The 20,728-nt window shown below is 39.2% G+C and overlaps 1 protein-coding gene across 1 annotated transcript in view; it reads left to right on the forward strand.

Annotated features, from left to right (window-relative positions):
* PTH2R (parathyroid hormone 2 receptor) overlaps window positions 1-20,728 on the forward strand; it is a 138,465-nt gene that overhangs the window by 46,729 nt on the left and 71,008 nt on the right. Inside the window, exons 4-5 of the mRNA XM_062196966.1 lie at window positions 9,054-9,164; window positions 9,280-9,401. Coding sequence (XP_062052950.1) covers window positions 9,054-9,164; window positions 9,280-9,401 — 233 coding nt within the window. The remainder of the gene's footprint in view (window positions 1-9,053; window positions 9,165-9,279; window positions 9,402-20,728) is intronic.

The following is a 20,728-nucleotide window of genomic DNA, read 5'->3' on the forward strand; positions in this document are numbered from 1 at the left end:
CCGGCACCCCAACTGGGACTAGAACCCGGTGTGCCGGTGCTGCAAGGCGGAGGATTAGCCTGTTAAGCCACGGCGCTGGCCTGAGCCAGTGCTTTAGATTGGAGTGGTAAGATGGAGGCTCATTGGCAAGATCAAAGGTAGAAGAAAGGGGTTTTGGCTTAGGCTCTAGACCTTTGGTGAGAAACTTGGAGGCCAAAAGGACCTGAGCTGGAGGACATGGGGTATAGAGAGAAGGTTTAGATCAGAGATAGAAAAAAGCTTGAACATAATGAGGTCTCCTTCCACTTCCCCAAACGCTCAGAGAAGTGAGAGAGATCTTGAATGATGTAAGGATCAAATGTGCCATTAAGCGGCCATTTGGACTGGTTGTTGAGGTCATACGTGGGCCACGCCTATTTACAAGGAAAAATGAGACAGTGAGGGAATGGAAACAGCAAATCCTGTGAGAACTGGGGTGGGGTTGTCACTGTTGGTTGGATCATTTGGTCACCTGACTCCTAGTAAGCCAGCTTGGGTCCTGGTGAGACCAAGATGATGTCTGGGGCTTGAGATGATGCTTTTAGATGAGATGGCACCAAAGATTATCAGTAAGGACCAAAAGAAGTCCACATGTGTTCTGTCTATAAAATGTACTCCCAAAACAGAAGTATACAGAAAACTTTAATAAAAAGGTGAGGAAATACAAGGAGTTATTTTTCATTGACTATACAGCGTAAATTTTTCAAGATAAAAAAATTTCTGGAAATTGGTCACACAGCAATGCAAACACCTTTGACACTATTGAACAGCACACTAAAAAACGGGTAGGATGGTAAATTTTATGTTGTATGCATTTTACCAAAATTAAAGCATTTTAAGGGATTGGGAAAGATATACAAGGCGAATACCAAATAAGTGAGAAAGAAACTAATGTTGTTTATTAAATATTGCTATTTGTTAGTAAATTGGTGCCAATAGAGTAGTAGAGTCCTCTAAGGTGAGTCCCAAATGCAGTCCTTTCTGTCTCTGTGGAATAATTTCTGGCCTCACATTTATTCTTCTATTTTATAGTCAGCTAATTCATGTTTTAAGAGAGAAGGTTTTATATTAATCCAGCCTTGCTGAGAGTCTTGTTAGAAGAGGGAGTGTTCAGTATATTAGTGTCTTAGAAAATAATCATCCATGCTACCCTTAACAAACAATAACAAGGGTGGGTACTGTGACACATTAGGTGAGCCCCCACCTGAGATTCCTGCATCTCTTATCTGGAGTGCTGCTCGGAGTTCAGACGACTCTGCTTCTGATCCAGATCCCTGCTAATACACCTGAGAAGCAGCAGATGATGGCTCACTGACTTGAGTTCCTGCCACCTACATGGGAGGCCTAGATGATATTCCTGGCTCATAGGTTTGGTCTGGCCTAGCCCTGATTGTTATGGGCATTTGGGGAGTAAACCAGCAATGGAAGATAATCTCTCTCTCTCTCTCTCTCTCATTGTACCTTTGAAATAAATAAATAAATAAATAAATAAATAAATAAATAAATCTATAAAGAAAGAACAATGACCTTGCTGTCTCAGATGTGCATCTAACAAGAAGCAGAATCATCATGAAGCAATTGGGAAGGATCTTTGTCTTAGAAGTCTGAATGAAATATTTTTTATGAAGTCTCAAGAAATTTTGAGCTGGAAGATTTCTTGGAGATTACCAGTCTAACATCTTCAGTATCTTCATGTTTTTAGGTGCCCACAAAGTGTTGCTTCTATACTAAACACTGAAAAACAAATGAGATTCCATCCTTGCCATATGTGGTTGATTTGTTTGAAAGGGAGCTTGACAGCTTTAGGATGGTGTGTGATTTCAGTAACAGAGATATTCAAACCATGGGACCCTTGAAAAGCATCTTAATGAACCAGGGAGGGACCTTCCTACCTGGAAGGATAATCATTCCATCTTAAAATCAAAGGCATAGATATTAAATGTGTAGAGGAAGAAGCAACCAGACAGGGGGACTAGTATGGGCAGTGGTAAGTATGAGTGTGTCACCCATCATGTGATTGACGCACAATAGAATAAGTAAATGAAATGTAAACTCATGGCCGGCGCCATGGCTCAATAGGCTAATCCTCTGCCTGCAGCGCCAGCACACCAGGTTCTAGTCCCAGTTGGGGCGCCAGATTCTGTCCCAGTTGCTCCTCTTCCAGGCCAGCTCTCTGCTGTGGTCTGGGAGTGCAGTGGAGGATGGCCCAAGTGTTTGGGCCCTGCACCCGCATGGGAGACTAGGAGAAGCACCTGGCTCCTGGCTTCGGATCAGTGCGGTGTGCCGGAACAGTGGCCATTGAAGGGTGACCCAACTGTAAAAGGAAGACCTTTTTCTCTGTCTCTCTCTCTCTCTCACTGTCCACTCTGCCTGTAAAAAAAAAAAAAAAAGAAAAAAAAAGAAAAAAAAAAAAAGAAGTGTAAACACATGTGATTCTAAAGTTTGTGAAGATATAGGACATCTGAAATATGTAAATGGGTAAATATTAAAATAAAGAAAACAACTTTCATTGAGAGTCTTCTCAATACAAATAGAGTTAAATATGGTTAAGTTTTGATGTACCTTTCAATGAAAATCTCTAGTTATATGTAAATTGACTCACCTTAAAACTGTAAAACCTGGAATGACAGTTGGAATTGACTAGCTATTTCAAGAAAATTTCACTTTAAAATTCAGAGATGAATATAGCAATATTTAGGAGTGAGCTGTCATATTGTCTATAATTTACTTTAAAATTATAGCAAATTATAAATTAGAGGAAATAAAGGTTATAAAATATTAACAATGGGTTCTAGTCCCGGTCGGGGCACCGGATTTTATCCCGGTTGCCCCTCTTCCAGGCCAGCTCTCTGCTATGGCCCAGGAAGGCAGTGGAGGATGGCCCTAGTCCTTGGGCCCTGCACCCGCATGGGAGACCAGGAGAAGCACCTGGCTCCTGGCTTCGGATCAGCGAGATGCGCCGGCCGCAGCGGCCATTGGAGGGTGAACCAACAGCAAAAAGGAAGACCTTTCTCTCTGTCTCTCTCTCTCTCTCACTATCCACTCTGCCTGTCTTAAAAAAAAAATATATATATATATATATATATTAACAACTGTCAATTCTAGTTTGGGTGTATAGTATTCTGTGTTATTTCTGAAATTTTTTAAAATAAAAATAACATTAAAAATTTCCCTAATGTTTAGGAAAGGAAAATATCTAAGTATAAAATTATTTAAGTACTTAAAAGCAAAAATGAAAACATTGTGGATTTTGCTTCCACTTAAAAATATGGTGGTATTTTCTTATGAGTAACTGATGGGTAAAATTCTCCAAATTTTAGATTCTGTGTAACACCATGGTTTGGAAAGCCACACTAATAATTACTTTGTCCTATCATGCACAAAGAATTACAGATTATAATTAATGGTGTTAATTTATGAAAGAGAGATTGGTGTGTCATTAGGCAATTAATTAGTTTCTTGCCAAATAGTGAAGTATTTACTGACATAGTGACCAAAGAGAAGATGCTAATTAAGATCTCTGTACTTTCTGTGTGAGGTCATGGCTTTTCCAGTCTTTTCAACCCTTTATGCATATCTGTCATTTTTTTTTGTAAAAGAGCTTCCAGAGAAACAAATATCATCCACACAAATATTGTTTGAAGGAGCAGTGGTTTTCTGAAGTTTGAGTAGTATGTCTCTGTGTATATGTGTATGGAATGGTATTATGTAGGCAGCTAGAAAACTATCCCTTTTAGAACATGAGAAAAAAAATTAACAGTTTTTAAAAAAGATTTATTTGTTTACTTGAGAAGCTGAACTACAGAAAAAGAGGGGAGACACAGAGAGAGAAAGAGAAAGAGACGGGGGTAGAAGTGGACGCAGAGAGAGAGAGAAGGAGAGAAAGAGAGAGAATCGCCAGCGCCCTGGTTCACTTGCGGCACCAGCATCCCATATCGGCACTGGGTTCTAGTCCCGGTTGCTCCTCTTCCAGTCCAGCTCTCTGCTGTGGCCCGGGAGCGCAGTGGAGGATGGTCCAAGTGCTTGGGCCCCTGCACCCGCATGGGAGACCAGGAAGAAGCACTTGGCTCCTGGCTTTGGATCGGCGCAGCGCTGGCCGTAGCAGCCATTTGGGGGGTGAACCAATGGAAGGAAGACCTTTTTCTCTGTCTCTCTCTCTCACTGTCTATAACTCTACCTGTCAAATAAATAGAAAAATTAAATAAAAAAAAAGAGAGAGAATCTTCCTTCCATCCAAATGGTCCCAACAGCTGGGTCTGGGACAGGACAAAGCCAGGAACTAGGAACTCCATCTGAATCTCCCACATGGATTGGCTGTAGCCCAGAATTTGGCCATGTTCTGTTGCTTTCCCATGCATATTAGCAGGGATCTGAATCAAAAGTAGAACTGTTGGGACTTGATCAGGCACTCCAAAATGGGATGCCGATATTACAAATTGCAGCATATCTCACTGTGCCACAATGCCATTTCCTCCATGACCTACTTTTTAAAAACTACGTAATTATAAAATAAACTGGCTGTTGGATTCTATACATATTATGAAGACCTTATTCCATCATGTGACTAACTCTTCCAGGAAATAGCACGTAACATTGCAGCATGGGCTTTAAAGGGAAAACTAGTTACATGTTCAGGTCCAGTTTATGCAGGTTGTGCAATAGATACAGGGTGCATGTCTGGTGTTGGATTGGACAGCCGAGATGTATGAAGAATATGACTTGTTAATGACAAAGTAAATGGATAGGAAGTTGTAAGGAATGCTGTTAAGACGTGGAAGATTGTCTAGGACCAAGTTGTTAGGAGAGATTGATTTGTTTCTTTCCGTATAAACAAAAAGGAAGACAAATAAGCAGAGAATGGAGAAAAGAGATACAGGTAGACCTGGGTACCAGAAACAGGAACCATTGTGATGAGTTCTTGGTTACCTGGGTTATGCAAAGCCCAGGCTTTTATTATGTGAGCAATGTGAGGCTACTTCCTGGAAAATGTTCTCGTCTATAAAGAGCAGTGTGGGTGAAGGTAGACATTTGATTTTCTTATTGACACATCATTCCACAGAGAAAATCAAACAGTTGTTTTTGTGGACACTAAGAAGTTAATGTCAGGCTTATGCTAAATTCTTTTCCATAGAGATCAGTGTTTATGTGAGGCTTTGTTATGCTGACTATTCAAAGCCTAACAACCAACTTGAAATCTTGAGCATTGCCTAGAAAAACATCCTAAATTGCAGTTAGTGTAATTGGTAACTAAACAATTGAGGATTATAATGGATAGTGCTTGTGGTAGCAAAATAATGGCCCTTCAGAGATATTTATGCCCTACTAGAGGTGTTGTAACTGTGTGTGCTGTCACATGGCAAAAGGGAGTGTGCAGAGACCCCAAATATGTTGTTTTGTGTGTCAGTTAAAAGATTATTAAAAAAAGATAAAAAGATTAAGGCTATGGACTTTAAACTGGGGAGGTCATTCTGGGTTATGTGGGTGGAGCCAATGCAATCACATGGGTCCTTGAGAGTAGAACACAAAGGCTTTTAAAGAGCCAGTCAGAAACAGTGGCAGCAAAGGACAGCAAGGGGAGATTTGAACTGTGATATGGACTCCAATTGCCTTACTGACTTTTGAAGATGGTGGAAGGGGCCATGAACCAAGGAGTGTAAGAAACTTCTGGAAGTTGTAAATGGCCTTCCTCTGACAGCCAGCACTCGGAAAGGAAATGGGAATCCCAGTTCCACAACTGCAAGAAGCTGACTCTGCCAGCAACCAGAATGAGCAAGGAAGTGGCTTCTGCACAGAGCCTCCCTAAAGGGAAGAAACCCTGCTTGTCCCTAGATTTTAGGCTTTAGCAGTCAAAAAGACAAACTTGGCAACTTGAATTTATCTTCTCAGAGTTTTTGTAATTCAGAAGTCTGGTGGGCTCTGCTGGACCCCTACTTAGAGACTCCCAAGGCCAAAATCTAGGGCTAAAAAGACAAATACCATATGTTTCCTCTGATCTGTGGTAACCAATAGGGTATCAAAAAATGTAATCTATAGGAGTGAAATTGACGTTTTCAGATTTGATGGTTATCTATAGCCCTTGACTCTACTGTTGAGGAACAGTTTTTTTTTTCTTACTATTTGTAAGTGTAGGATTAATCTTATGAGTATGAAGGAAACTAAAAGTAGATCATTTTAAAAATTAAGAGAGGGAATAGGGAGGAATGGTGTGAGTGTAGGCACCAGGGAGGGTAGGGTGAGAGGTATCACTATGTTCTTAAATATGTATATATGAAATACATGAAATTTGTTTACCTTAAGTAAAAATAAATAAAGTTGTTAAGCTTATGGAAAGTTGTTATAGTAGTAACAGAAAATGAAAACAGCATTCATTGAGAGTTTCTGTCTTTGGGAAGTTGAGGTAAGACATGGATTGTGGACCCTCTTCCTGGAAGTTCAATACATAGCTAATGGAGAGGAGTCTGGAAGAGCACAGTTTTAACAAGGAGTATTATGTGAAGCCCCTACCAAGTGCTAGTTTATGTTCCAAGAACATGGCTAAAACACAGACAACGTGGACAAAAACCCCCATGTTCAATATTCTTAAATCCTGTGGCTTAATGAAACAATGATGAAATAACAATCTTAGAAGATGATAAAACTCAGATGAAAAATAGCAAGACAAAGGGATAGGGTAGGGAGTGTTTCAGAATGCCACTTTATTTATTTATTTATTTATTTTTAAAGATTTTATTTATTTTATTTGAGAGGTAGAGTTACAGACAGTGAGAGGGAGAGACAGAGAGAAAAGTCTTCCTTCCGTTGGTTCACTCCCCAGATGGCTGCAATGGCTGAAGCTACGTCAATCCGAAGCCAGGAGCCAGGTGCTTCTTCCCTGTCTCCCACGTGGATGCATGGGCCCAAGGACCTGGGCCATCTTCTACTGCTTTCCCAGGCCACAGTACAGAGCTGGATTGGAAGTGGAGCAGCCGGGACTAGAACCATCTCCCATATGGGATGCCAGTGCCACAGGTGGAGGATTAACCCCTACTGCACCAGAGTGCTGGCCCCTCAGGATGCATTTTAAATGGGAAGAGTTTATTTAGAAGTTGACATTTGCGTGAAAATTTGAGGGATATGAGGGAACAAGCCTTGGGGCTCTCTGGGGAAATGGCATTGATATCCAGGAACTGCAGGTAGACCCTTGGGTGGTAGTGAGAACTATAGTCAGTGAGACAAGCTGGGGAAGAGAGCAGAGTGTGTAGGGCCTTCAGACATGGCAAAGATTAGGCTTTTGCTCAGAGTGAGATGGGTAAGAATTTGGACTATGGTGTTAAGAATAAAGAAGGGGTTGTTGCTGTGGCATAGTCGGTAAAGCTTCCACCTGCAGTGTGGACATCCCATATGAGTGCTGGTTTGAGTCCTGCTTGCTTCACTTCTGATCCAGCTCTCTGCTATGGCCTGGGAAAGCAGTAGAAGATGGCCTAAGACCTTGGGCTCATGCACCTGTGTGGGAGACCTAGAAGAAGTGCCAGGCTCCTGGCTTTGGATTGGCACAGCTCCAGCCATTGTGGTCATTTGGGGAGTGAACCAAGCAGATGGAAAACCTCTCTTTCTCTTTGTCTCTGCCTTTGCCTTTGTAACACTGCCTTTCAAATAAATAAATAAATTCTTAAAAAAATAAAGGAGAGGAGGATGTGAACCCCTGTTCATAGTGCAGTAGTTATTGACTTAGGTCTGAGTCCAGTAAGAAAGACTAGACTTAAGTATACACAAATTGCATGAAATGTTTTTGTTATTTACAGGTAGGCAGCAAGGGACAACTGAAGCTTAGGAATTATTACAAGTCCTTCTTCCAGGAATCAGCAAAGTTGCCAGGAGTGGATGGAATCTCAACTGCACATGACCCACTTGTACCACATGTGAAGGATATCAGCAAACAGCCCACCTTGGTTTATATGTCTCAGGGAACACATGACTGACTGGGCGGCTAAACTGGTCAAAGACACCTGTTTCTGGGAGGGGGTGGAACTGAGCCCAGGCTGTCCTATACAGTTCCATTCCTTAGGTGTGGATGTTGCATTTCCAACACGTTCTAGAGTTATTCTCGAGAAATGCAGTAAAAGGGGTATGGAGAATTGGGCTGGTTCACAGCCATTCAGAAAACGGTCCTGCACAGGGCAAGAACAGAATCAGGAAGCACAGTTGGAGACTATTGCAGGAATTCAGGAGGGCCATGAGGTGACATGGACCATCATAAGGCAGTGGAGCTTGTGAGAAGTGATGGGAATCAGTAATATGTTGAAGAAAGTAGAGCTCATAAGAATTTTGTTTGAGATGAACATAAGACTAAAAGAAATTATTAAAATTATTAGTAAAAAAGAGTTGTGGGTTATCTGTGAAGTGTAATCCTTTTATGTGTTTTTTTTTAACCAATTTAAAAAGATCTTGGGTAAAAATAGAGCTACAATATTATCATGGGAAGAAATTAACTATAGAAGGTCCCAACTTCTAATGTTTCTGATGTACTACTTGCTTTAACTATCATAACTAATATATTGGAAAAATTTGGACTTTAAAATTTATGCAAGTAAAATATTCCTACAAATGGCCTTTGATGAGGCTAGGTAGAAGAATTTTGGGGCATTTACATATTTTTTAGAAAACTTAATTTATTTGAAAGACAGAGTTACAGGGATACAGAGGCAGAGAGAGAGAGAGAGAGAGAGAGAGAGAGAGGTCTTTCTTCCACTGGTTCACTCCCCAAATGGCTGCAACAGCCAGAGCTGAGCTGATCCGAAGCCAGGGGCTTGGATTTCTCATGCGGGTGCAGGGGCCCAAGGATTTGGCCATCTTGCCCGTATGGAACAATGGCACCTGCTATGCCACAGGGCCTCAGAGCATTTACATCTTAACTACCTTATTTGAGTTTCTCAGACAAAAATAATGTTTTACATTTTGCCATAGGCAGTGTCTTGAAATTTTGTATTTTGAATGCATTTGTTTTGTTTCCAGTTGCATTTTTCTTTATTTATTTGCTTTTTAATTTTTTTTGTCAGAAGGTAATTGCTTCCCAGAATGGGATGGACTCATTTGTTGGCCCAGAGGAACAGTGGGGAAAATATCAGCTGTCCCATGCCCTTCTTATATTTTTGACTTCAATCATAAAGGTATTACATTTTTCTGAAATGATTAATTTGAAAGAGAAACGTACTTGTCTTTTTATGATGTTGTTGTAGTCTCTAAGGGTACTAAGCAATCTCAATGTCTTTCATGTCCCTATAGGAGTTGCCTTCCGACACTGTAACCCCAATGGAACATGGGATTTTGTGCATAGCTTAAATAAAACATGGTCTAATTATTCAGACTGCCTTCGCTTTATGCAGCCCGATATCAGCAAAGGAAAGGTAATGAAATTTTTGTGTTTATGAGCCCTAAGGAATAATATTTTATGCAATTGTTGATTGCCAATCATTATAAATAGAAATGCTTGCATTCTTTGTCACAAAAGTCATTAAAGATAAAAACATTGTTGGGATCTTTCAGATGCATTTGAAACATCCTGGTATTTTACTTAGTTTAGTTACGTGGCTGAGATACAGTCATTTATACTTATAAATATGTGTATTATGTTATATTTATATTATATTTTATTACATACAAATATAAAAACCTCAGTCATTAGTCTGCAGGATTCATGATTTCTTCTTAGTGAATGGCTACATCTTGTCTCATTCTATGTTCCTGAAGGATTGTGCATATTACATATAAAATGCATCAAAAATACTTTTTATCTCATTGACAATAGTAAACATTCACTGATATTTAGTGTACTCTCTGATGATCTTTATTTGTAATTTCAATGTTGGCAAATACAAGGTGGGCATTTGGCCTAGTGGTTAGGAAGCCTGTGTCTCACATTGGAAGGCCTGAGTTTGATACCGAGCTCTGCTCCTGACTTCGTTTCCTGCTAATGTGAGCCCTTGGGGGCAGTGTTGATGGCTTAGGTAGTTGTGTCCCTGCCCTCAGCAGGGGAGACCAATACAGAGTTTCCCAGCTCCTGGCATTGGCCACTTGTCCTTGGCCCTCTGATGTTGTGGGTATTTGTGGCCTGAACCAGTGGATGGCGCTCTGTCTCTTCCTGTTTGTTTGTCTGTCGCTCTGCCTTTCAAATAAATAATTAAAACATTTAAAAGATGACAAATGCAAATTTTCACAGCTTTTAGATGACCATTAAATTAAGTCATGCTTTTATTTACCCTGAGCTGTAACCATTTTTATTAAAGATCTATTTATTTGTAAGGCAAATTTATGGAGGGAGAGGGAGAGTGGGAAAGTGGGAGAGAAGGAGAGAGAGAGAGAGGAAAGAGAGAGAGAGAGAGAGAGAAAGAGAGAGAGAAAGAGGGATATCTTCATTCACTGGTTCACTCCCCAAATGGCCACAATGGCCAGGGTTGGGCCAGGCTGAAGCTAGGAGCCAGGAGCTTTTTCTGGGTCCTCCATGTGGGTACAGGGGCTGAAGGACTTGGGCCATCTTCTGCTGCTTTCCCAGGCATATTAGAAGGGAGCTGGATGGGAAGTGGAGCAGTTGGAACTTGAACCAGCACCCAAGTAGGATGCCATCACTGCAGATGTAGATTTAACCTTTCATGGCATGAAAAGCACAGCGATAGCAACAAATTATAATCTTTTATTTATTTATATTTTAATTTTGTTTAAGGTGTACAAATTTCATGTATTTCCCATATACAGATTCAGGAACATAAGAATACTTCCCATTCATCCCTCTCTCTTGCCCTCACTCCCACACTTCTTTGTCTTTCTTCTCCTATTCCCAGTCTTAATTACTACAAAGATTTATTTTCAGTTAGCTTTATTTTTTAAAAAGATTTATTTATTTACTTGAAAGTCAGAGTTACACACAGAGAGAAGGAGAGGCAGAGAGAGAGAGTGGTCTTCCATCCGCTGGTTCATTCCCCAGTTGGCTGCAATGGCTGGAGCTGTGCAGATCTGAAGCCAGGAGCCAGGAGCTTCCTCTGGATCTTCCATGTGGGTGCAGGGGCCAAGGACTTCAGCCATCCTCTACTGTCTTCCCAGACCATAGCAGCGAGCTGGATGGGAAGTGGAGCAGCTGGGACTTGAACCGGTGCCCATGTAGGATGCCAGCACTGCAGGCAGTGGCTTTACCTACTACACCACTGCGCTGACTCCTTCAGTTAACTTTATGCTCATAAGATTAACCCTGCACTAAGGAAAGAATTCAACAAATAGTATGAAGAAATAAAATTGTTCCTCAATAGTTGAGACAAAGTCTGTTCAAAATCATTGCAACTCAAAGTGTCAATTTCACTACTTTATATTACCTTTTAGGTACTCTATTAGTTACCACAGTTCAAAGAGACCTTATGATGTTTGTCTTTGTGGGACTACCATATTTCATTAAGTATAATGTTTCCCAGTTGCACCCATTTTGTTGAAAATAACAAGATTTCATTTTTTAACCACTGTGTAATATTCCATAGAGTATATATACCATAATTTCTTTATCCAGTCAACAGTTGATGGACATCTGGGTTGATTCCATATCTTAACTATTGTGAATTGAGCTGCAATTAGCATGGGAGGTACAGATAACTCTTTCATCCACTGATTTCACTTCATTTGGGTAAATTCCCAGTAATGGAATGGCTGGGTCAGATGATAGTTCAATATTCAGATTTCTGAGGTATCTCCATGCTGTCTTCCACAGGTGCTGCATCAGTTTATGTTACCACCAACAGTAGATTAAGGAACCTTTTTCCCCACATCTTTGCAAGCATTTGTCACTTGTTGATTTCTGTATGAGAGCCATTCTAACCGGGGTGATATGAAGCCTCATTGTGGTTTTGATTTGCAGTTCCCTGATGGCTAGTGATCTTGAATATTTTCTCAAGTGTCTGTTGGCCATTTGAATTTCCTTTCTTGAAAAATGCCTGTTCAAGTCCTTTAACCATTTCTTAACTGGATTGTTTGTTTTGTTGTTGTTGAGTTTCTTGAACTCTTTATATAGATTCTGGATATTAATCCCTTATCAGTTGTGTAGTTTGCAAATATTTTCCACCTTTCTGTCCGTTGCCTCTTTGCTTTGCTATTCCTTTTGCAGTGCAGAAGCTTCTCAGCTTGATGTAATCCCATTTGTCAATGTTGGCTTTGATTGCCTGTGCTTCTGGGGTTTTCCAAGAAGTCTTTGCATATGCCAGTGCCTTGTAGAATTTCCCAAATGTTCCCTAGTAATTGGATGGTATCAGGTTATAGGCTTAGGTCTTTGACCCATTTTGAGTGGATTTCTGTGTAAGTATAAGGTAGGGATATTGTTTCATGCTTCTGCGCATGGAGAGCCAGTTTCCCCAGCACCATTTGTTGAAGAGACTGTCCTTACTCCAGGGATTAATTTCAGTTCCTTTGTCAAAGATAAGTTTTTTTTGCATATGAATGGGTTGATTTCTGTTGCTTCTATTCTGTTCCATTGTTCTACAAGTCTGTTTTTGTGCCAGTAGCAGGCTGTTTTGGTTATAAATGTCCTGTAGTACATCTTGAAATCTGGTGCTGTGATGTCTCTCACTTTGTTTTTGTTGTTTAAGATTACCTTAGCTATTTGGGGTCTCTTGTGTTTCTACATGAATTTTAGCACAATTTTTTTAGATCTGAGAATGATGCATTTGTTGTTTTGATTGGGATCACATCGAATCTGTAAATTGCTTTGGGTAGTATAAACATTTTGATGATATTGATTCTTCCAATCCATGAACATGGAAGATTTTTTCATTTTTTGTGTCTCCTATTTCTTTTTTTAATGTTTTGTAATTTTCATCATAGAACTCTTTGACATCCTTGGTTAAATATATTACAAGGTATTTATTTTTTTGTAGGTATTGTGAATGGGATTGATCTTAGAAGTTCTTTCTTGGCCATGGAATTGCATTGTCTTATATACAAAGGCTACTGATTTTTATGTATTAATTTTGTATCCAAATACTTTACCAAACTCTTATGAGTTCCAATAGTCTCTCAGTGGAGTCTTTTGGATCTCCTATGTAGAATCATGTCACTTGAAAATAGGATAGTTTGATATCATTCTTTCTAATTTGTAACCTTTGATTTGTTTTTCTTGCCTAATTGCTCTGGCTAAAACTTCCAGGACTATATTAAATAGCAATTGTTAGAGTGGGCATTCTTGTTTGGTTCTGAATCTAAGTGGGAATGCTTTTATTTTTTCTCTATTCAATAATATGCTAGCTGTGTTTGTCATAGATTGCTTTGATTGTGTTTAAGAATGTTCCTTCTATATCCAGTTTGCTTAAGGTTTTCATGATGAAAGGATATTGTATTCTATCAAATGCTTTCTCTGCATCTATTGATATAATTACATGGTTTTTGTTCTTCAGTTTGTTAATGTGATGTATCATATTGATTGATTAATTTGTGAATGTTGAACCATCCCTGCAAATCAGGTATGAATACCGTTTGATCTTGATGAATGATCTTTCTGATGTGTTGTTGGATTTGATTAGTTGGTATTTTGTTGAGGATTTTTTTCTTGTATGTTATTCAGGGATATTGGTCTATAATTCTCTTTCTCTTTTTTTTTTTATTTTTGACAGGCAGAGTAGACAGTGAGAGAGAGACAGAGAGAAAGGTCTTCCTTTTGCCGTTGGTTCACCCTCCAATGGCCGCCGCGGTAGGCGCGCTGCGGCCGGTGCACCGCGCTGATCCGATGGCAGGAGCCAGGTGCTTCTCCTGGTCTCCCATGGGGTGCAGGGCCCAAGCACTTGGGCCATCCTCCACTGCACTCCCTGGCCACAGCAGAGAGCTGGCCTGGAAGAGGGGCAACCGGGACAGGATCGGTGCCCCGACCGGGACTAGAACCCGGTGTGCCGGCGCCACAAGGCGGAGGATTAGCCTAGTGAGCCGCGGCGCTGGCCAAATAATTCTCTTTCTTCTATTGTATCTTTTTTCTGGTTTAGGAATTAAGGTGATGCTGTCTTCATAGAAGGAGTTTGGAAGGATTCCCTCTGTTTCAGCTGTTTTGAATAGCATGAGAAGAACTAGAATTATTTCTTTAAAAGTTTGGTATAATTCAGCAGTGAAGCCATCCAGTCTTGGGCTTAACTTTTTTGGGAGGATCTTCATTCCTGATTAAATCTCCATCTTGGTTGTTGGTCTGTTTAGGTTTTCTATATTTTCATGGCTCAATTTACGTAGGTTTTGTGTGTCTGAGAATCTATCATTCCTTCTACATTTCCCAATTCTCTTTGTAGTAATTTCTCATGATTCTTTTTATATCCATGTTGTCTGTTGTTACATTTCCTTTTTCACTTCTGATTTTATATATTTGGATCTTCTTTCTTTCTTTTTGCTACTTGGGCCAATGGTGTATCAATTTTGTTTATTATTTCAAAAAATAGCTCTTCATTTTGCTGATTTTTTATGTTATTTTGGTTTCAATTTTGTTGATTTCTTCTCTAATTTTGACTATTTCTCTTTTCCTACTATTTTTGGTTTGGTTTGTTGTCTTTTATGGTTATTGAGATGTGATGTCTTCTTTATTTGATGTCTTTCCAATTTCTATCAGCTTCCCTCTTACACTTGCTTTTGCAGTATCCCATAAGTTTTGATATGTTGTGTTGTTGTTTTCATTTGTTTCTTGAAAATTTTGATTTCTTCCATGGCCCACTGTTCATTCATAAGCATGTTGTTCAGTCTCTGTGTATTTGCATATATTCTAGGGATTCTTGATTTGTTGATTTCCAGCTTCATTCCATTGTCACAGAAGATGTGTAGTATGATTTTTATCTTTTTGAATTTTCTGAGACTTCATTTATGGCCAGTATCTTATCTATTCAAGAGAAATTTCTATTTTCTGATGAAAAGTATGTGAATTCTGCAACTATAGGATGAAATGTTCTATCAGTTAGGTCCATTTGGTCTATGGTGTTGATTAGCTTTGTTGTTTGTTGATTTTCTGTCTGGTTGATCTGTCCATTGAAGAAGTGGGGTGTTGAAGTCCCCTATTACTATTGTATTGGAATCTATATCTCCCCTTAGAATCATTAACAATTTATTTTAAATAGACAGGCACATTTCCTGTTGAGTGATCCCTTAATCATTATGTAGTGGTCTTCTTTGTCTCTTTAAACAGTTTTTGTGTTAAATCCTATTTTGTCTGACATTAGGATGACTACACAAGCTTTTTTAGGCTTTTAATTAGCATGGACTATCTTTTCTATCCTTTCATTTTCAGTCTGCATATATTTTTATTGATGACATGTGCTTCTTATAGAAAGATTTTTTTTTTGTAGGCAGATGTTTCTTGTCTGCAGATTTTTTAAAATCCATTCAGCCATTCTGTATTTTTTAACTGGAGAGTTTAGGCCATTTACATTGGAGATTTCTATTGATAAATAATGACTTGGCACTGCAATTTTTCCATAAATATTCCTATGTTTACTTTGAATGTCCTTTGTACTTTTACTTGGAGATTTTCTGCCTTCACATTCTTTCAGAGTGATGATTGTATCCCTGCATTTTTGTGTTTAGCAGATCATAAAGCATCTTTTGTTAGATGAGTGGTGACACATTCTTTCAATTTCTGTTTGTTATGGAAGGTCTTTATTTCACCTTCATTCATGAATGAGAGGTTTGCTGGTATAGTATTCTGGGTTGACAGTTTTTTTCTCTTAAGACTTAAGGCTGTTTTGATTATAACTGTTATTTAGTATGTCTTAAAATTTGATATTGTGATGCTTCTGGCTTTGTTTTTGTTGTTTTGGATTGCTTTAGCTATTCAGGGTCTCTTTTGTTTCCATATGAATTTTCTTAGCATTTTTTCTAGATCTGAGAGAAATGTCATTGTTTCTTTGATTGGGATCACACTGAATCTGTAAATTGCTTTGGGTAGTATGGACATTTTGATGTTATTTATTCTTGCAATCTATGAATATGAAAGATTTTTCTTTTTTGTGTCTTCTATTTCTTTCTGGAGTTTGATATTTTGCAAGTATCATACTGTAAAAATTACCATGTATATCCCATGACTAAAGGCATTTTTGTACTGCAATTTATATATAATCAGAATGTTTGAAGAACTCATATTCTTTAGTATTAATCTGAGATTGAGCATAATGATTAGGAGTAGGGAAACTGAATGTAAGAAATGTTCATTGAACAATTAATTATTTCCATGACTATTGTGAAGACTTTAAATTTCCAGTGAAGAACTGATAAAGAAAGCTCAATTACATATTTTTAATAAACAGCTTGCAACCTCAGGAAATTCTTTTGTCTTATAGTTAACTGAAAAAATCAATTAATAAACTTGTATATACATTGAGAATACATATGCTTAAAACAATGGGAAATGATGCATAGAAACAGACTGAAAAGATATATATGAGATACTAGCAATGTTTCATTTGGAGATTTTTTCCCCTCCTCTTGTATTTTAACATTCCACAACTATTTTATATGGAAAGTTAAACAATTAACAGAAAATAATATGTCTTAAAAATACTTAAAAGAATAAGAATAGCTCCTTGGCCTTTTGGCTAAGATCAAGTGAAGAAGAATAAGAGGTAAAACCTTCTGCTCCTTGTCAGAGTGTAGGCATTCACAATAATAACTTGGGAAAGAGGCAAAATCAATAATCTGTAAAAATCCATCAAGTAACAAGGATACAATGAAATTTCAGTGAACTAAATTCCATAAATGAGCAAACCTTTCCAATGAGAGAAGAGACCCATGCACTTATCCCTAGATACATAGCAGGAGAGGCGCAACCAGACTATAGAAGGGGATACAAAGAAAAGAGGCAAGCTTTTAAACCAACTTCTAACAGAAGAGGCTTGATGTTCCAAGGATTAAATCCTACTGACAGTGAGGTCCTATGGGGCCTTCACAGAGTAAATGGTGGCAGTGGGCCAAAGATTGGGGATTCGTCTAAGAAAATGGTGCTAGGAATACTGGATTTCCAAGTGCAGAAGTATGAAGCAACACACCCTTACTTTACAACTTACACAAAAATCCACTCAACATGGATTAAAGATCTAAATCTACAACCCAACACCATCAAATTATTAGAGAACATCTGAGAAACCCTGTAAGATATACGCTCAGGAAAAGACTTCTTGGAAAAGACCACAGAGGAACAGGCAATCAAAACAAAAATTAACAATTGTGATTACATCAAATTGAGAAGTTTCTGTACTGCAAAAGAAACAGTCAGGAAAGTGAAGAGGCAACCAACAAAATGGGAAGAAATATTTACCAACTATGCAACAGATAAAGGGTTAATAACCAGAATCTACAAAGAGATCAAGAAACTCCACAACAACAAAACAAACACCCCACTCAAGAGATGGGCCAAGGACCTCAATAGACATTTTTCAAAAGAGGAAATCCAAATGGCCAACAGACACATGAAAAGATGTTCAGGATCACTAGCAATCAGGGAAATGCAAAACAAAACCACAGTGAGGCTTCACCTCACCCCGGTTAGAATGGCTCACATTCAGAAATCTACCAACAACAGTTGCTGGCAAGGATGTGGAGAAAATGGGACACTAAACCACTGTTGGTGGGAATGCAAACTGATAAAGCCACTATGGAAGTCAGTCTGGCGATTCCTCAGAAACCTGAATATAACCCTACGATACAACCCAGCCATTCCACTCCTTGGAATTTACCCAAAGGAAATTAAATTGGCAAACAAAAAAGCTCTCTGCATCTCAATGTTTATTGCAGCTCAATTCACAATAGCTAAGACCTGGAATCAACCTAAATGCTCATCAACAGTAGACTGGATAAAGAAATTATGGGATGTGTACTCCACAAAATACTATACAGCAGTAAAAAAAAAAAAAAAAGAAAGAAAGAAATCCGGTCACTTGCAACAAAATGGAGGAATCTGGAAAACATCATGCTGAGTGAAATAAGCCAGTCCCAAAGGGACAAATATAATATGTTCTCCCTGATCAGTAACAACTAACCAAAAACCAAAAAGGAAACCTTTTGAAGTGAAATGGACACTATGAGAAACAGTGACTTGATCAGCCGTTGTCCTGACTGTGATGTACAATGTAATACTTTATCCCTTTTAGTATTTTTTTTGTTCTAGTACTATTGGTTGAACTCTTTAATTAACACACAGTTATTCTTAGGCATTTAAATTTAACTGAAAAGTGATCCCTGTTAAATATAACAGTGGGAATAAGAGAGGGAGGAGATGTACAATTTGGGACATGCTCAATCGGACTTGCCCCAAATGGTGGTGTTAGAAACGTGCTAGGGGATTCAAATTCAATCCCATCAAGATAGCATGTACCAATGCCATCTCACTAGTCCATATGATAAATTTCTGTTCACAATTGATCATAATGATAGGTCTAAGAGTCAAAGGGATCACATAAACAAGACTAGTGTCTGCTAGTACTAACTGATAGAGTAAAAAAGGGAGAGAATGATCCAACATGGGAAGTGGGATACACAGCAGACTTATAGAATGGCAGATGTCCTAAATAGCACTCTGGCCTCAGAATCAGCTCTTAAGGCATTCAGATCTGGCCAAAGAGCCCATGAGAGTATTGTAGGCATTGAAAGCCAAGACACTCTTGCAAAAACAAAAAATGACCTAAATGAAAGATCTTTGTGTGTGAGATCCCAGCGGAAAGAATGGGCCATCAAAGAAGGAGGTACCTTTCTCTGAAGGGAGGAGAGAACTTCCATTTGATTATGGCCTTGTCTAAATAAGATTGGAGTGGACGAACTCAAGAAGCTTCCATAGCCTTGGCAGCTCATGACAAGAGCCTCGGGTGATTACTGATGCTATAAACAGGAGTGTCAAACTGTTAAGTCAACAACAGGAGTCACTGTGCACTTACTCCCCATGTAGGATCTCTGTGCTTAATGTGTTGTTCAATGTGAATTAATGCTATAACTAGTACTCAAACAGTATTTTACACTTTGTGTTTCTGTGTGGGTGCAAACTGTTGAAATCTTTACTTAGTATATACTAAATTGATCTTCTATATATAAAGATAATTGAAACTGAATCTTGATGGGATGGGGGAGTGAGTGGGAGATGGGATGGTTGCAGGTGTGAGGTGGTTATCGGGGAATAAAGCCACTATAATCCAAAAGTTATACTTTGTAAATTTATATTTATTAAATAAAAGTTAAAAAAAAATAAAATTCCCTAAGTTGTGAATGAGACACTAAGAGTGAAAGGCAGCAGATAGCTGAAGGCATAGGACAGAACAAGGAGCAAAGAAGCATTCCTTGAGCTACATTGAAGGCCTCACTAAGTATATGTCTTATGTAGCCCACAGGCCAGGGAAGAGAAATCCTTCAGAGATACATAGGTCTCACTGAGTGCAAGGCAACAATCTGAAAAAGTGGCTTGAGAAAGATCTGTCCTTGTCATTGGGAGTCTTCCCCTAAGCAAGGTGTGGCTAGCTGAAAACTATGGCAGAGCAGAGGGTGAAGCAAGATCTCTTGAGTTACAGAAATCCTTGGAGCAAAGCTCAAGAGCAAAGTGAAGTCTTCAGAAACTCCAAAAACTATTGGGTTTTTGAAAGTACAGAGTTCTTCCATAGTTTAGAAAGGTGCCAAAAGCCTTAGAACGCAGATGATGACTGCTGAAGCCCAGATCCTAAGACTTGCTGAAGGAAAATTCTTGGTTTTATTCATAAGATCTCAAACAAGGATGAAAAGCATCTAAAAGTCAAAATAAAACAAAAGTACAAAAAGCCCAGTCTCTGTTTTAACAATGGAATAATTTATCCTCCCTACAAAGCAGCTAGAGGAAGATGCCTACCCTTTTCCTGCAGTTAACCCGTCAGTCTACTATTCTTTTGCCTACAATGTCTATCACATGATAAAAAATTATAAGACAGGAGCTCCACCCAAATAAAGAGTAAAGATGAGAGCAGAAAAAATGATCTAGATATTGGAATATGCAGATGAGAACTTAATATTAACTATTATAAATATTTTAGGTGGTTTACTGAAAAAAAAATCTGTATAAAACAAATGGGAAAATCAGTAGAGAAATGAAAAGAACGAGGGTGGAGGGTGTTTGGCATAGCAGTTAAGATAGCCACATCCCATATTAGAATGCCTGGATTTGAGTCCTGGCTTCACTCCTGATTCCAGTTTCCTGGTAATATATACCCTGAAGACAGTAGGTTATGGCTCAAGTACTTGGGTCCCTACCACCCTTGGGGGAGACCCAAATTGAGTTCTTGTTGCTAACTTTGGCCTGGCCCAACCTGGGTCATTGCAGGCATTTGGGGAGTGAACCAGTGAATGTCTGATTTCTTTCTACCTTTCAAACATAAAGAAATAAAACAAGAATAGACATGTAAATAAATAACAGGAAAATTAACAATGAAAGGATGGACTTAACCTTAACATATCAATATTATGTTAAAAATAAATGGTATAGGCCGGCGCCGTGGCTCAACAGGCTGATCCTCCGCCTTGCGGCGCCGGCACACCGGGTTCTGGTCCCAGTCGGGGCACCGATCCTGTCCCGGTTGCCCCTCTTCCAGGCCAGCTCTCTGCTGTGGCCAGGGAGTGCAGTGGAGGATGGCCCAAGTGCTTGGGCCCTGCACCCCATGGGAGACTGGGAGAAGCAGCTGGCTCCTGCCATCGGAGCAGCATGGTGCGCCGGCCGCAGCGCGCTACCGTGGCGGCCATT

Source organism: Lepus europaeus, chromosome 1 (genome assembly GCF_033115175.1).
Source record: "Lepus europaeus isolate LE1 chromosome 1, mLepTim1.pri, whole genome shotgun sequence".
Taxonomy (NCBI): Eukaryota; Metazoa; Chordata; class Mammalia; order Lagomorpha; family Leporidae; genus Lepus; species Lepus europaeus.